This window comes from Oncorhynchus tshawytscha, linkage group LG17 (genome assembly GCF_018296145.1).
Source record: "Oncorhynchus tshawytscha isolate Ot180627B linkage group LG17, Otsh_v2.0, whole genome shotgun sequence".
NCBI classification, from domain to species: Eukaryota; Metazoa; Chordata; class Actinopteri; order Salmoniformes; family Salmonidae; genus Oncorhynchus; species Oncorhynchus tshawytscha.
This window is the reverse complement of record NC_056445.1, coordinates 4,268,033-4,281,452: the sequence shown is the minus strand read 5'-3', so window position 1 is coordinate 4,281,452 and position 13,420 is coordinate 4,268,033. Positions and strand designations below refer to the sequence as shown.

Here is a 13,420-nt window from a genome sequence, read left to right as displayed (position 1 = left end):
CTCAGTGAGGCACGCCCAGCCCCCACTCCTTCCCCGTCAGCATATCACATTTAGCACCTTCTTACACTTCTTACATCCCACTGCTCTCTTGATGTGTTCTGCCCAGGTCAGTCCAGTGTCAAAGTATACCCCAAGGAACCTGATGGCCCCCGCCCTCTCATAGTTTCTCCCATATAACCTCAAGCAAACCTTGTCTCCCACCTTCCTCCTGGTAAAGAACACTGTCTGAGTTATCTCTACAGAGAACCTGAAACCCCACATTAATGCCCACCGCTCTACCTCGTCAATTGCTTACTGTACCTTCCTGACTATGTATGGCACATTTCTTCCCCTCGTCCATAAGGCCCCATCTGCAAATAATGACCTCCCAATATCCGGCTCTACCTAAGAGTCAACATCATTAATCCCGATTGAGAACAACATAGGACTAATCAAACTCCCCTGTGGTATACCATTATCCACCAGGCAGCTGCCTGTTAGAGACTTTCCCACCCTCACCTAGATAGGCCTTCCAAACAGGAAATCCTTTATCCAGTTGTACGTTCTTCCTCCTACCTCCACAATATCAAGCTTGATTAACAATCCCTGCTTCCACATCATATCATACGCCTTCTCCACATCAAAAAATATAGCTACAACAGTCTCCTTGTTCACCTGAGCCTTCCCGACCTCTGCTTCTAAGCAGAGCACTGGGTCCATTGTTCCCTTTCCCTTCCTGACTCCACTCTGATGTGGCGATACTAGCCCCCTGCTCTCCAGGAAGTAAGTTAGCCTCTCTGTAATCATACGTTCCATAATCTTACATGCATGTGATGTTAAAGCTATTGGCCAATAGCTTGTTGGCCTCGTTGGGTCCTTCCCTGGCTTCTGGATTGGTACCACTACTGCCTCCTTTCAACTGCCAGGTAGTTTCTCCTCCTCCCACACGCTGTTGTACAACACCAAAACCTTATCCAGTGCCTTATTACCTAGATGGGCCAACATAACATAGCACACTGCATCTTTACCCTTTTTACCTCTGCCATGGTAAATGGTGAATTCAGCACATAATTTACATAATTTACATCTTCCTCCTATCCAGCACTCCAGGATGCTCCTCTCTTGTTCTCTCTCTACCCCTCTGCCCCTCCTCCTCAGATGTTGGAAGTCATGCATCCTTTTCAGTACTTTAAATGCCCTGTTCCTAATCCTCGCCATTTCCCCACATTGGACTCTGGACTCTGACCTTTTTGCCTGTCCACGACCATTATTTTGCCTGCCGCTTGGATACTAATAAATATCAGAGACTTGAACCATCTGACTCCCGTGTCTGCATCTGGATCTCTCCCTGTGCCCTTATGTCTGCTGCTGGAAAAAACGTATGTGTTATGGCTTTACACCCCCTGCTATATTGTGGATAAAGAGTTACTTGTCTAACACAACACAGAGGGTGTTCTTTAATGGAAGCCGCTCAAAGATAATCCAGGTAGAGGCAGGAATTCCCCAGGGTAGCTGTTTAGGCCCCTTACTTTTTTCAATCTTTCCAACAACATGCCACTGACTTTCAGGAAGGCCAGAGTGTCTATGTATGCGGATGACTCAACACTATACACGTCAGCTACTACAGCAACTGAAATGACTGAAACACTTAACAAAGAGCTACAGTTAGTTTTGGAATGGGTAGCAAGGAATAGGTTAGTCCTAAATATTTCCAAAACTATAACCATTGTATTTAGGACAAACCTCAGCCACATCTTGCAATCAATATTGTGGAAATTGAGCAAGTTGAGGTGACTAAACTGCTTGGAGTAACCCTGGATTGTAAACTGTCATGGTCAAAACATATTGATACAACAGTAGCTAAAATGGGGAGAAGTCTGTCCATAATAAAGCGCTGCTCTGCCTTCTTAACAGCCCTATCAACAAGGCAGGGCCAACAGGCCATGGTTTTGTCACACCTGGACTACTGTTCAGTCGTGTGGACAGGTGCCACACAGAGGGACTTGGGAAAATTGCAATTGGCTCAGAACAGGGGAGCACTGCTGGCCCTTAAAAGTACACGGCGAGCTAACATGAATGACATGCATGTCAATCTCTCATGGCTCAAAGTGGAAGAGAGATTGACTTCCTCATAACTTGTTTTTGTAAGAGGTACTGAGCTGTCTGTTTAAAATACTGGCACCCATGCATACCCCACAAGACATGCCACCAGAGGTCTCTTCACAGTCCCCAAGTCCAGAACAGGCTATGGGAGGCGCACAGTACTTCACAGAACTCTATTACACATCAGGTAACTGATGTAAGCAGTAGAATCAGATTTAAAAAGCAGGTAAAAATACACCTTATTGAACAGCGGGGACTGTGAACACAAACATAGGCACAGACACATGCATACATATGCACTATACACACACGTACACATGGATTTTGCTTTGTAGATATGTGGTAGTGGAGTATGGGCCTGGGGGCACACTTAGTGTGTTGTGAATTCTGTAATGAATGTATTGTAATGTTTTTAAAATGGTATAACTGCCTTAATTTAGCAGGAACCCAGGAAGAGAAGCTCCTGCCTTGGTAGCAGCTAATGGGGATCCATAATAAATACAAATACAAATCTATTGATAAGCTGTAGACCACACTATTAACATCTATATTTTTCATAGCTGTCTATTTACCACCACAATCCTATGCTGGCACTAAGACCGCACTCAACGAGCTGTATAAAGCCATAAGCAAACAAGATATATAGTCTTGCTCATCCAGAGGCGGAGCTCCTAGTGGACGGTGACTTTAATGCAGGAAAACTTTCATCCGTTTTCACTAATTTCTACCAGCAATGTTACATGTGCAACAAGAGGGAAAAAAACTCTAGACCACCTTTACTCCACACACAGAGACGTGTACAAATCTCTCACTCGCCCTCCATTTGTCAAATCTGACCATAACTCTATCCTCCTGATTTTTGCTTAAAAGCAAAAACTAAAGCAGGAAGTACCCGTGACTCGCTCAATACGGAAGTGGTCAGATGATGCAGATGCTAAGCTACAGGACTGTTTTGCTAGCATAGACTGGAATATGTTCCCGGATTCTTCCGATTGCATTGAGGACAACACCACATCAGTCACTGGCTTCATCAAAAAAGTGCATAGATGACGTCGTCCCCACAGTAACCGTACATGCATATCCCAACCAGAAGCCATGGATTACACGCAACATCCGCACTGAGCTAAGTGGTAGAGCTGCCGCTTTCAAGGAACGGGACTCTAACCCAGATGCTTCTAAGAAATCCCGCTATGCCCTCTGACGAGCCATCAAACAGGCAAAGCGTAAATACAGGACTAAGATTGAATCGTACTACACCGGCTCTCTCTTGCCTTCTTTGCTCGCTTTGAGGCAAGCAACAGTGAAGCATGCATGAGCGCACCAGCTGTTCTGGACAACTGTGTGATCACGCTCTCCACAGCCAATGTGAGTAAGATCTTTAAACAGGTCAACATTCACAAGGCCACAGGGCCAGATGGATTACCAGGACGTGTTCTCCGAGCATACACTGACCAAGTGGCAAGGGTCTTCACTGACATTTTCAACCTGTCCCTGACTGAGTCTGTAATACCAACATGTTTCAAACAGACCACCATAGTCCCTTTGCCTAAGAAAACCAAGGTAACCTGCCTGTTGTGGAGAGGGCAAGACAAAACCTATCCCCCCCCCCAGGAGTCCTCAGATCCTCAAAAGGTTCTACAGCTGCACCATCGAGAGCCTCCTGGTTGCATCACTGCCTGGTATAGCAACTGTTCGGTCTCTGACCGCAAGGCACTACAGAGGGTAGTGCGTACAGCCCAGTACATCACTGGGGCAAAGCTTCCTGCCATCCAAGATCTCTATACCAGGCGATGTCAGAGGAAGACCCTAAAAATTGTCAACGACTCCAGTCACCCTAGTCATAGACTGTTCTCTCTGCTACCGCACTGCAAGCGGTACCAGAGCAACAACTCTAGGTCCAAGAGGCTTCTAAACAGCTTCTACCCCAAGCCATAAGACTCCTGAACATCTAGTCGAAAGGCTACCCAGACTATTTGCATTGCGCCCCCCCCTTTTACACTGCTGCTACTCTCTGTTGTTATCGTCTATGCATAGTCACTTTAATAACTCTACCTACATGTACATATTACCTCAATTACCTTGACTCACCGGTGCCCCCGCACATTGACTCTGTACCGATATCCCCCTGTATATAGTCTTGCTATTGTTTATTTTACTGCTGATCTTTAATTACTTGTTACTTTCATTTCTTATTCTTATTTGCACTGCATTGTGGGTTAGGGGCTCGTAAGTAAGCATTTCACTGTAAGTTCTACACCTGTTGTATTCGGCGCATATGACTAATAAAATATGATTTGATTTGAAATGACTACCGACCTGTAGCACTCACAGCTGTAGCCATGAAGTGCTTTGAAAGGCTGGTCATGGCTCACATCAACACCATTATCCCAGAAACCATATACCACTCCAATTTGCATACTGCCCCAACAGATCCACAGATGACACAATCTCTATTGCACTCCACACTGCCTTTTCCCACCTGGACAAAAGGAACACCTACGTGAGAATGCTATTCATTGACTACAGCTCAGCATTAAACACCATTGTGCCCTCAAAGCTCATCATTAAGCTAAGAACCCTGAGACTAAACAACTCCCTCTGCAACTGGATCCTGGACTTCCAGACGATCCGCCCCCAGGTAGTAAGGGTAGGTAACAACACATCTGCCACGCTGATCCTCAACACGGGGGCGGTTTGAGAGCTTCAAGTTCCTTGGTGTACACATTACCAACGAACTATCATGGTCCAAAGAGGGCACGACAACAGCTATTCCCCCTCAGGAGAGGCATGGGTCCTCAGATTCTCAAAAAGTTATACAGCTGCACCATCGAGAGCATCCTGAATGGTTGCATCACCGCCTGGTATGGCAACTGTCCAGCCTCCGACCGCAAGGCACTACAGAGGGTAGGGCATATGGCCCATTACATCACTGGGACCAAGCTTCCTTCCATCCAGAACTTCTATAAAAGGCGGTGTCAGAGGCCCTAAAAATTGCCAAAGACTCCTCCCACCCTAGTCAGAGACTGTTCTCTTTGCTACCGTAGCTTCTACCCCCAAGCCATAAGCTAATTAAATGTCTACCTGGACTATTTGCATTGACTCACCCCCCCACCCCCATTTTTACGCTACTGCTACTCTCTGTTTATTATCTATGCATACTCACTTTACCTACATGAACATATTACCTCAATTACCTCGGCTAACCTGTTCCCCCGCACATTGCCTCTGTACCGGTACCCCCTGTATGTAGCCTCGCTACTGTTATTTTATTGTTGCTCTTTAATTATTTGTTATTTCTTAACACTTATTTTTCTTAAAACTGCATTGTTGGTTAAGGGCTTGTAAGTAAGCATTTTACTGTAAGGTCTGCACTTGTGGTATTTGGCGCATGTGACTAATACAATTACATTTTTTATTTGATTTGATCGACAGCTTCCCTAACATCAGCTGCCTGTTGGATAAAGAATACATGGGTTTATCACAAAGGGGTCCCATAAGTAGGTAAGAGGTAACTTAATCAGCATTCTTATGTACTGTATATTTACCTGGTCAACAACTGCATGTGAGCTATACCCAGACAGAGAGAGGGAAACCTGATACAGTAAACAACCTTTGCCTTCACTGAACTGGGTTTTTCATTTAGCGCTGACTTCATAGCTTGGGAGGTCTCTATTTTAGAGCGCACTGTACTTTCCTCAATCTAGACATCAAATAATGTGGTATTTGTTAGATGTGTATTGTTATTATGTACAGCATTAGGCTGTGTTTACACAGACAGACCAATTCGATATTTTTTTACCATCTTTTGACCAATCAGATTAGCTCTTTTGCCCATAATTGGAATTGGCCTGCCTGTGTAAACGGAGTCTTAGACCTTGACCAACAGTAGGCCTAAACACCAGGAAACCGAATAACGTGGGCAATGTTTTTTTGTGTATTTTGTACCAGTTTCCATCTATGTACAAAGGCATAGTCTTCATGTACTGAACAAAAATATAAACGCAGCATGTAAAGTGTTGTTCTCATAAAGCTTATTTCTCTCAAATGTTGTGCACAAATTTGTTAACATCCCTGATGGTGTGCATTTCTCCTTTGCCAACATAATCCACCCACCTGACAGGTGTGGCATATCAAGAAGCTTATTAAACAGAATGATTATTAAACAGGTGTACCTTGTACCGAGGACAATAAAGCCACTCTAAAATGTGCAGTTTTGCCATACAACACAATGCCTGCCACAGATGTCTCAAGTTTTGGGGGAGCGTGCAATTGGCATGCTGACTGCAGGAAGGACCACCAGACCTGTTGCCAGAGAATTGTATGTTTATTTCTCTACCATAAGCCGCCTCCAACGTCATTTTAGAGAATGTGTCAGTATGTCCAACCGGCCTTACAACCGCAGACCATGTGGTATGGCATCGTGTGGGCGAAAAATGTTGACACACATTTGTATTTTTTTAATTCAGATATTTCTAATTCTGATTTTTCAGGGGATGCTGCAGCACCCTCAGCACTGCTACGTCCGGTGGCTATGCATTGAAGAGGAGTGGGACAACATTCCACAGGCCACAATCAACAGCCTGATCAACTCTATGCCAAGATGTATCACGCTGCATGAGGCAAATTGAGGTCATACCAGATACTGACTGGTTTTCTGATCCACGTCCCTAACTTTTTCTAAAGGTATCTGTGACCAACAGATGCATAATTGTATTCCCAGTCATGTGAAATCCATGGACTGGGTCTAATGCATTTATTTCAATTGAATGATTTCTTTATATGAACTGTAAGTTCATAGGAAAACAAAACAAAACAAAATAGGAAAAATGCCAAGGGAGATGAATACTTTTGCAAGGCACTGTAAGCAGACTATGAAAGCTCTTACAATATTCAATGATTACATTTGTCAAAAACAGGTTATAGGCTACATGTGCACCACAAAGTCAGAAAAGTAGGCGAAATTAAGAGGTGAAAATAGACCAAATTATTAGGGTGAGGCACATGGGTTACTAACAGCTTACTACACAACATACACTCAGTATTATCGTTTTAGCTACAGTATACATATCTTCCTGGCATATAATTTATGTAGCAGCATGCAAGACATTTTTGGACTTACTTTGTTGTGCTGTGCTCACTTGAACAGGAAGGTGGCGCGGCGGTCCTTCGTGGGCAAATTTTGTCATCAAACCTTATCATCAAAGTCTGTCATTCTCTGGATGTATGGTGCTTTCAAGAAAACTGGGAACTCGAAGAAAAAAGGTTGAATCATGATGACGTTAGTGATCTTCAGGTCGTAGCTCTAGAAAGAGGTCTGAGTTCTGAATTTACAATTCCAAGTTGGATGACAGTTCAAAACGTATTTTCCCAGTTGTTCCCAGTTGTCTTGAACTCACTAAAGTCAGATTTTGAAGTTCAGAGTTAACACTTTTTTTGAGCGTGGCACAAATCATGCTTCATTGACAATGTTGAATGGTTATAATTTTAAACTAGGAAAAGAGATGCTTAGTCTTGACAATGTTGAATGTTTATCATTTTAAACTAGGAAAAGGGACCCTTAATCTTAGACGTGGTACCACACAGCCACTCCACTGAATAGCAGGCTAATGATTACTTTGCAATCCTTGCAGTTAGCCACTGATTAATTCCAAACCACTCATTGTTGAATTTGCGATTTCCAACTTGTTGTGTAATGTTTATGTCCAATGGCCACCGATACGTTTTGTTTATAATTTCTCTTCATTATTTCTCTTCATATGACAGGGATTAAAAAGGATTTGCCAGTAGATTGTTGACTTGACTCATGATGATGACTGCTAGCTAAGATTTTGAAAGTATGTAGATATAATGCTACTGTAGATACGTGATTTGATGTCATTTTATCTGTGGCCAATGACCTTGAGCCTTCTTGGATGGGCACTTCTAATGTAACTCTATGGCAGGTAATGTAACTCTAGGGCTTGAATTGTCTAGCTCTACCCTTAGACTTGGACGTGACATAGTGTCCCCATGAGTGACAGAACACTGAGCCAATCACGGCGCAATCAACGCTCCGTATTTTCTGCTGGCTTGCCCCACCACCACAGAAAGCACTGAGCTAGGCTGAAACACCTGCATTTTGGAGCTTCCTTATTCTAGAAACCAAAAAGAGACCATGTTTGTATGCAGTTTTATTAACTGAATCATATGGTTTTAAAAAATATTGTTTGTAATCTGATATGTAAAAAAACAACAGATAAAAAAACATGAGCTGGTACACATCCAGAAAAATAGCTTGTGTGGAGGTGCTGACTAACGGCAAACTAAAAACCAAGAGCGGAATTACTAAAAATTAACCAAAGAAGAAAAACAGGGCAACAGTCTTTTGTACTAATAAGTACACCAAGAGTTCGGAGAAAATGAAAGCAATTCTGAAAAAGCACTGGCATATTCTGCAATCAGACAAAAAAAAATTGCACACCTCTTCAGGGAATCCCCACTGGTGGTCTATAAGTGTGGTCACAATATTGGAGATAGTTTGGTGAGATCTGACCTGCCCCCTGAGCCCACTCAGACACCTTTCCCAAATGGGAACTACAAATGTGGCTCATGCGCACAGTGTAATAGCACCATAAAAATGTATTTCTTCAGACACCCACATACAGGTCGAAAGATCCCTGTGAGGGGTATCATCTCATAAAAGACCAAGAGAGTAATCTATCTCATCACCTGTCATGTGGAAAAGCCGACATAGAACAAACGAAAAGACAATTACAACAACACATAGCTGAACATCACAGCTCAATCAGGTGTAAGAACATTGACTATCTAGTAGCAGCTCACTTTGTTGAAGCTAACCATCCCATCTCCTCCCTCAAATATACAGACATTGAGCTTGTTGCTCTACCAAGGAGAGGTAACATTGAGATCCTACTACTACAAAGAGAGGCTTACTGGATATCCTGTCTAAAAACATTGACCCCTAGTGGTCTGAATATTGACTTTGATCTCAGGCCCTTCTTATGAACACTTTTTCCTTTATGAACAAGTCTTATAAATGTAAAAAATATTTGTACAGCTTTTTAGCGTACACCTAATACGTTCCCCCTGTTGATGCTCATTATATATTAAGGTTGAACCAAAAGATTACATGTAACAAAAATGAAATACGAAATTATGTGAAATTGAATGAAACAATAATGTATGTTGACGCTAATATGATGTACAATATTCCATTATGTTTCTTATATGAAGGCACAGTGATGCCGAAACATTGGTAAATACCCATTAAATTGCTGGGAGATTATACATGGAGTGTGCGACTTTCTTTATTTTGATAGTGTAATCTGAGATGTGACACATGTTAATTGCCAAAATAAAATGGAAAACAGGAAACCCCTCCCAAAAATATGTATTTCTTTTTTTGCTAAAAATGTGGGGCTCAAAACAGGTGGGGCTCTGAATGATGCGTCGCCACTGCTTGTAGGCGATGTCATAGCGACGTTGGCCAGCTAAACTCATGCGTAGAAGCACCTAATCGCGTCGTTTTACGCATAACTGCGCATGTGCAGGCCGTCAACGGGACTCCTTCGATATAAAGTTGTTTTCGACGCAAATGAAAACGGTGTGTTTCACGAGGTTGGAGGAATAAGTTCAACTGCTTAAGATATTGCCTCGACTCTTGGTTGTGTTTTTCGATTTCGGAAAAACTAGTTTGCAAAATGAACAACTAAGGAAGAATGTCACTTTTCTCATTGACTTCTCGAACTCCAAACCACGGTCAGTTTGGTCGCAAGCGTTTGCGGAAGTTTCGTATCTGGGTATAGAAACTCTGTGCTATAACGTTCCAAGTCATACAAAATAGAATATCAACTGTATCACTCCAATATCAATATCATTCCACTAGATGGCGGTAAAGCCACATTCATCAATACCGACAAATCTGAAAAAGTGACCACAGGATGCTATGACCAAAAATTATTGCATGTGTCAACGTGAAGTCATCTGAATGATCTTTTATCAAAAGAAGAATTAAATGCATGCCTCTGATCAACATAAATCCAAATGAATGAAGCAAAAGTTTGTATCAACAACTTCATGTAGGCTTATGTGGGGGAACAAATGCAGGGGGAAATGACTGTTTTCCCATTGGGGTCTTTTTATTTGATGATAAAATATAATTGTATGGCATTGGATGTGGTTGATAGATTTACACAACCTGAATTCAAAACAGCTGAACTATGCAACACCTGAAAACAATCTATTGAATTCACCTTGAATTTAAAGATGGAAACATTTTAGACTTGATTGCAGAATTGCATATAAACCAAGACAACATAATCAATGACAAACAAAAACATCAAATAACAGCAGGTGTAATTGGTGATTAGTTACACCCCCATACAACGTCAAGCACTTTGAGTTAGAAAAAACAACAACATAGATATACAAAATACAAATCACCCCAATCAAATAATGATGCAAAGTCAAGGTGTGGTTGTGGACGATGAGACCAAGGTTGCTCCTGAAGAGGTAGCAGCAGAGATGTTGAGTTCCTGTAATTTCTCTGTTAGCGTCGGACACTCCTGCTCCAGACTGTGTGGGGGGTCAGTGAGGCACTCTAGAAACTCGCTCCCCGCCACCCTCTTCCCTGTCAGGGGGTCCACCACGTTGCCCACCTTGTAGACAATCTCCGCCAGTTCATGTTTCACATGTCTCGACCTGCGCTCAGCAAGGGCCTTCAGAAGGACTATATCTCCCACAGTGCACTGCTGCAAGGCATCGTGGGCGAAGTAGGTCTTTCTCTTGTTGTAGTACTGTAAGAGAGAGGTGAGAGTGAGGACTGGTACAGTTGTTGGACAACTAGGGATGGTAGATGTTACAGTACCCTGAATAAAAAAACGAGCTATAACATTGAGTGAGAAATAACCAAAGCAATAGAGAATTTTCTATACAAATTTGCCGGTATCTGTCTAGTTTTTTTAATTATTTTTTTTACATCAGTGCAGATGACGTAAAGCCGACGAGGAGAGGTTGCCTCCATAGATATGCACCTATTAAGTGAATGTGCTGGACTGGCCTAGAGTACTAATGTAGTGGGCATGAGTCAGGCTCATTGTCTCGTGATGTGGTAGCCCTGCCAGCAACTTCAAAATCAGTGTCCCTCTCAGTCTAATGGTCAAGACGTTCTTCTCCTCCCGTGGGAGATCCCACCTGTGACACTGGGCTGACCCCGTCTGTGTTTACCTTGAGCAGGTATGGGTCCAGAACCAGTCTGGTGACTCTAACTTTTGCAGTCTTCTGCATCTTGGTCCCGATCACTCTGCCGATGATCCATTTAGCATGGACTGAAGCCTGTTTTACAGACATCCTGCTAAAGCTTACAAATTCCTAGAACACATTACACACAGACAGGATAAATAGGATGACAAAGTTGCACGAGGGTTGTTTAACTGATAAGCCTTGTACCTATTTAAAGTATTTGACCACAGACTTTGGCTGCTGGGTGGCGAAGTGGTCCAAGGAACTGCATCTCAGTGCTAGAGGCGTCACTACAGACCCTGCTTCCAGGCTGTATCACAACCGTGATTGGGAGTCCCATAGGGCGGCGCACAATTGGCCCAGCGTCGCCGGGTTAGGCCGTCATTGTAAATAATAATTTCTTCTTAACTGACTTGCCAAGTTATATACAAACTATGATATGACACATGACACCACCAGATAGATTGGACGGACGGCAAACTAACGTTAGCTTGCCAGTTAACGTTAGCATTTCTTGATCATCTGACTTCGCGTTAGCATGAATAAAAAAAGCACACAAGCAAAACAGCAACCTCAACATTGAACTTAACAGTAATGCTCTTTTAATGTCAAGATATAAATAGGCAAATCGACTTACTTTATTGGGTAACTGTTCAAGTGAAGGTCAGAATTGTGTCAATGCGATCCGACCGACTCTGGCTTGTTTTGATGACGTACCTACGGAATAATGATGACGTAACTACGGAGTATAAAAAGGAACAATAGATTGCCGTTTGGTTCTTGGTTGATTACCTTCCTCAAATCGCATGGGCATTCCTTTCCACAGTAAATACTTAGTGATATACACGGTAATATTTTTACATCAATCACATTTCGTACTTTCTTATTGTTTATCCACATATTTGAACTTACTCTACCAATTGTCTGTGGGGTTGGTTTTTCTATAGGTGGAATTTGAGACAAGATATCCAAAGGAACGTATTATTAAACAGACTTTCCAAACGTGGGTCTGTTGTAGACCCACTTCTTCTCAGCTTTCCTCCTGTCAAAATAAAAGTCCTGGACTTGTGCCAAATGTGCACAAACAAGCAATAACTCGTGGGGGACTCAAATTCCACCCTATATGAGAACCAACCCCATGGACAATTGGTAGAGTAAGTTAAAATATAATTTTATTCAACATTTGTGACAGACAAGAGATGTTTAGGTCCAAGAGTTCAATATAGCCTAGCCCTTCTCATGACTCTAATTCCATTCCATGACAGTGGAGATATTCCACATCACATTTTGCCATGTGAGGAAAATGCACTAACACTCCAAAGCTGTCGGATGCTGTCCAAATGCTCCATCTTAATGTGAATATTCCTCGGTTTTTGGAAACATTTGGAACTTAACTTTCATACCAGCGAGATATAATTTACAACAGATACACATACTGTACGCAGTTTAGTAAAGGTGTACCCGGCTATATTTCCAGAACCACATACAATCCAACCGGAAATTTGGAATGGAATGGTCCAATGGAAAAGCTAGCGCAAGGTGAAAGGATGTGTTGTAGTCAAAGCAGTGTGTGAAAACAGCTGGGTTCAACCTTTCTAAACGGCGTACAGTAAGTGTATCTTTTGTATTTGAAAGATTCTTTCTCGCTTATATGAACATTTTTACCATCGAGGACCACTTTGGAAACAAGCGTTTTAATGAATACTTTCAAGTGATATCCTCTGGGTCCACATTGTACAGTTTGTTGTATATGTCTGTTACCCAAAAATGAATTAAATTCAAGTTCCAAAGATTTCCAAAACCTTATCACTGGCGAGGATTAATACAGTTCATAAATGTTAAAACAGAGTGTCTGGATAGTAAGTTCATTGATCCAGATATGGTCCATACCTTCAGTTTAAGAATTCAAGTGCTGGATATACCCCCCTTGGGTTCTTGAGAGCTGGTATAGCCTAGTTCAATAGTGGAATAGAAGCTAGGAAAATGTACTTTGTCAGCCACCCTCCAGTGTTACCACTCGATCTGTTAAAAAACATAACTCTTGTTTTTTTTCATAATGACTTAACTTATTCAGATTGGAACAGAACAAATAGATTTT

The 13,420-nt window shown here is 42.3% G+C and overlaps 1 protein-coding gene across 1 annotated transcript; it reads right to left on the bottom strand.

The window, feature by feature from the left end:
• Positions 1 to 10,195: 10,195 nt before the first annotated feature.
• Positions 10,196 to 12,065, bottom strand: mrps17 (mitochondrial ribosomal protein S17). Its single transcript, XM_024376762.1, has 3 exons — positions 11,960 to 12,065; positions 11,308 to 11,451; positions 10,196 to 10,877 (listed from the first exon to the last, which is right to left on the bottom strand). Exons 2-3 carry the CDS (start codon positions 11,428 to 11,430, stop codon positions 10,548 to 10,550), a joined length of 453 nt encoding a protein of 150 aa, XP_024232530.1. The 5' UTR covers positions 11,431 to 11,451; positions 11,960 to 12,065; the 3' UTR covers positions 10,196 to 10,547.
• Between the last annotated feature and the right edge of the window lie 1,355 nt (positions 12,066 to 13,420).

Coding starts and splice junctions, on each gene's coding strand:
- mrps17 (XM_024376762.1), bottom strand. CDS start 11,430: ATGTCTGTAAAACAGGCTTCAGTCCATGCTAAATGGATCATCGGCAGA. Junction 10,878..11,307: donor TGGACCCATACCTGCTCAAG/GTAAACACAGAC, acceptor TCTCTCTTACAG/TACTACAACAAGAGAAAGAC.